Source organism: Mizuhopecten yessoensis, unplaced genomic scaffold (genome assembly GCF_002113885.1).
Source record: "Mizuhopecten yessoensis strain PY_sf001 unplaced genomic scaffold, ASM211388v2 scaffold8333, whole genome shotgun sequence".
Lineage (NCBI taxonomy): Eukaryota > Metazoa > Mollusca > Bivalvia > Pectinida > Pectinidae > Mizuhopecten > Mizuhopecten yessoensis.
The window spans coordinates 183,462-187,747 of record NW_018407495.1 but is presented as its reverse complement, the minus strand read 5'-3'; the positions used below and the strand labels follow the sequence as shown (position 1 = coordinate 187,747).

The window sequence follows — 4,286 nt, the reverse complement described above, 5'->3', positions numbered from 1 at the left end:
CTAACCTGACACTGAGTGTCATACAGACAACAGGCCCATCAGACAGGCACTACTAACCTTACACTGAGTGTCATACAGACAACAGGCCCATCAGACAGGCACTGCTAACCTTACACTGAGTGTCATACAAACAACAGGCCCATCAGACAGTCACTACTAACCTGACACTGAGTGACATACAGACAACAGGCCCATCAGACAGGCCCTACTAACCTGACACTGAGTGTCATACAGAAAACAGGCCCGTCAGACAGGCACTACTAACCTTACACTGAGTGTCATACAAGCAACAGGCCCATCAGACAGTCACTGCTAACCTTACACTGAGTGGCATACAGACAACAGGCCCATCAGCCAGTCACTACTTACTTGACACTGAGTGTCATACAGACAACACGCCCATCAGACAGGCACTGCTAACCTTACACTGAGTGTCATACAGACAACAGGCCCATCAGACAGTCACTACTTACTTGACACTGAGTGTCATACAGACAACAGGCCCATCAGACACGCACTGCTTACCTTACACTGAGTGTCATACAGACAACAGGCCCATCAGAGAGGCACTACTAACCTTACACTGAGTGTCATACAGACAACAGGCCTATCAGACAGGCACTGCTAACCTTACACTGAGTGGCATACAGACAACAGGCCCATCAGACAGGCACTGTTAACCTTACACTGAGTGTCATACAGACAACAGGCCCATCAGACAGTCACTGCTAACCTGACACTGAGTGTCATACAGAAAACAGGCCCATAAGACAGTCACTGCTAACCTTACACTGAGGGACATACAGACAACGGGCCCATCAGACACGCACTGCTAACCTTACACTGAGTGACATACAGACAACAGGTCCATCAGGCATGTATTGCTTACCTGTTTTGAAATCGGACAAGAAGTTCAGATGTTGTGTTCACCTGAGACTTTGGCTGCCAGATCAGATTTGTATTGACCTACAGATTTACAAGGACAAACCATGGTAGGGCATTTAACAGAGGGCCTGTATTGCTCACCTGGATATCTAAGCAATTATGGCAAAATATTCTCCAAATGAGATCCAACGGAATATGCCAGACCCCAAGGCCAATCCTTGTAGCATATCTGTATTAGATTTTTCAGCAATTTAATGCATGGTTATGGGGTGGGGATCTCAACTGTTTCCAAGCTGTGACTCAGAAACTAGGTCCCCAGGGTTTTGGCCAGACCCCAGGATCAATTCTAATATCATGACTGCATTCGTTTCTTTTTTCCTGGCATTTGTATTTATAGTTTTGGGGTGGGGATCTCAACTTTTTCAAAAATATGACCCAAGGGTTAAGTCTGCAAGGGTGGGGCAGACCCTGGGATCAATTCTAATATCATGACTGCATTCGTCTCTTTATACTCAGCAATTGCATTTATGGTTATAGAGTGGGGATCTCAACAGTTTCCAAGCTGTGACTAAGAAACTAGGTACCTAGGGTTTCGGTCAGACCCCAGGGTCTATTCTAATATCATGACTGCATTCGTCTTTTTATACCCAGCATTTGTATATATAGTTTTGGGGTGGGGATATCAACTGTTTCAAAGTTATAACCCAGGGACTATGTCTCTAAGGGTGGGGCCAGACCCTATGGCCATCCTGGAAGCAAATGTGCATTCTTCTCTTTATACTCAGTAATTGCATGTATATATGGTTATACGGTGGGGATCTCAACCACTTCTAAGTAATAAACCTTTTTTGGCACCACCGCTTAGCCTGGGGGGTCAGCCCCACGATTTGTATAATTTTGAATCCCTGCCTCCCATAAATGCTTCCGACCAAATATGATCGATATCCATGGCATAGTTCTACAGAAGAAGTCGTTTATGGCAATAAAGCCAAATTACCCCCTTTTGGCCCCACCCCCAGCCTTCTAGGGGTCAGCCCCACCATTTGTACAATTTTGAATCTCCACCATCTGGGGATGCTTCCAGTCAAATATGGTTGATATCCATCACTTAGTTCTAGAGAAGAATTCGCTTAAAGCAATATAGCCAAATAACCCTTTTTGGCCCCGCCCCTCAGCCCCCCGGGGGGTCAGCCACATCATTTGTACAATTTTAAATCTCCACCACCTAGGGATGCTTCCAGGCAAATATGGTTGATATCCATCCCTTAGTTCCAGAGGAGAAGCCGCTTAAAGCAATATAGCCAAATTGCCCCTTTTTGGCCCAGCCCCTCAGCCCCCTAGGGGGTCAGCCACACCATTTGTACAATTTTGAATCCCTGCCTCCCATGAATGCTTTTGATCAAATATGATTGATATCCAGTCCATATTTCTACAGAAAAAGTTGTTTGTAGCAATATAGCAAAATTGCCTCCTTTTGGCCCTGCCCCTCAGCCCCCTGGGGGGTTATCCCCACTACTTGTACAATTTTGAATCCCCTACCACCTAGGGATGCCTCCAGTCAAATTTAGTTAAATTCCAATCAGTGGTTAAGAAGAAGAAGTTGTTGAAAGAAATTGTTGACGTACGGACGACGTACGAACGACGGACGCCACGGTATGGCATAAGCTCACCTTGGTCCTTCGGTGAGCTAATACTGTCACAGGACAAACTATTCATTTTGATTTTTAATAACATCATTTGGTTTGGGACAATCAGAGCTATGAATATTGGTTATCATTGGCCTGGTGGATGTTCAGAGAATAAACTGAAAATGTTTCAGAAAATCAGCTAGGACAGATAGTCTCTTTGACTGTGAATTGGTCCACAAAATAAGAACACTTAGTCATTCAAGAAACATTAATAAAAATCAGCCTTCTAGGTAATTTGAGGAGTTGAAAATGTCTTTATCAATCAGAGGACTTGGAATTATTAAGGTTTAATCATACAGGGATACTCAAAGCTAAAAAGGGTTTGAATCCCCAGTTACTTATAACATGTAAAAATTTACCCTTACATCAGTGTATTACACATAGAAATTCACACTTAAAACAGAACTAAAGTATTCAATGTAGGCAAAGCAAGCAGGCAAGCATTTATTATTCACAAACATGCGCTGTTGCAGCCGGACTGAAAGACAGACAAAATACAGACATCCATCGTACTTGTGTCCTTAAGTGATCTATGTCGGCGGTGGTCATCTTGTTGTGTTGTCAAGGCCTCAGGGGGTGGGAGGTAAAGCGAGAGAGAAGGAATGAAAGAACACTGGCATCAGTATGAGTGAAAAGGATGAACAGATGGCTGAAAGACAATGAGGAATAAATGATAAATCAATGAATCAATGATTAGGTATTTATAAATTATTGAGTAATGTATCAATGTATTGACTGACATTTTAGTAGGTTCTGAGACTTATAAAACAAAATCTTCCCCTCATCCAAGCGTTGCAATGTAATGAATGAGAGCGAATGAAAGTCTGAAGGCAGGCAGTTACATATCACTTGTCACTCTACAAGGTGCGCGACACTGACCTCACAAGGTCAAAACACTGTGCGTACCTGACCCCTGTACCCGAGGTGTGCCTACCTGACCCCTGTACCCGAGGTGTGCGTACCTGACCCCTGTACCCGAGGTATGCGTACCTGACCCCTGTACCCGAGGTGTGTGTACCTGACCCTTGTACCTGAGGTGTGCGTACCTGACCCCTTACCCGACGTGTGCATACCTGACCCCTATACCCGAGGTGTGCGTACCTGACCCCTGTACCCGAGGTGTGCGTACCCGACTCCTGTACCCGAGGTGTGCGTACCTGACTCCTGTACCTGAGGTGTGCGTACCTGACACCTGTACCCGAAATGTGCATACCTGACCCCTGTACCCGAGGTGTGCGTACCTGACCCTTGTACCTGAGGTGTGCATACCTGAACCCTTTACCCGACCTGTGCGTACCTGACTCCTGTACCCGAGGTGTGCGTACCTGACACCTGTACCCGAAATGTGCATACCTGACCCCTTTACCCGACATGTGCATACCTGACCCCTGTACCCGTGGTGTGCGTACCTGACTCCTGTACCCGAGGTGTGCCTACCTGACCCCTGTACCCAAGGTGTGCGTACCTGAACCCTTTACTCGACGTGTGCCTACCTGACACCTGTACCCGAGGTGTGCCTACCTGACCCTTGTACCTGAGGTGTGCGTACCTGACCCCTTTACCCGACGTGTGCATACCTGACACCTGTACCTGAGGTGTGCGTACCTGACACCTGTACCTGAGGTGTGCGTACCCGACACCTGTACCCGAGGTGTGCCTACCTGACACCTGTACCCGAGGTGTGCCTACCTGACACCTGTACCCGAGGTGTGC

The 4,286-nt window shown here is 46.5% G+C and overlaps 1 protein-coding gene across 7 annotated transcripts in view; it reads right to left on the bottom strand.

The window, feature by feature from the left end:
• The window catches only part of LOC110455611 (coronin-2B-like), a 118,575-nt gene that overhangs the window by 87,583 nt on the left and 26,706 nt on the right, over positions 1–4,286 (bottom strand). For 6 of the 7 annotated variants that reach the window (XR_002463471.1, XR_002463470.1, XM_021505818.1 and 3 more), the window contains one exon: positions 3,087–3,222. The exons of the other annotated variant lie outside the window; for it this stretch is intronic. Coding sequence is in view for 4 of the 6 variants with exons in the window: in XM_021505818.1 (XP_021361493.1) it covers positions 3,087–3,122 (36 nt within the window). In the remaining 2 variants the exon portion in view is untranslated. The remainder of the gene's footprint in view (positions 1–3,086; positions 3,223–4,286) is intronic. 7 annotated transcript variants of the gene reach the window in all.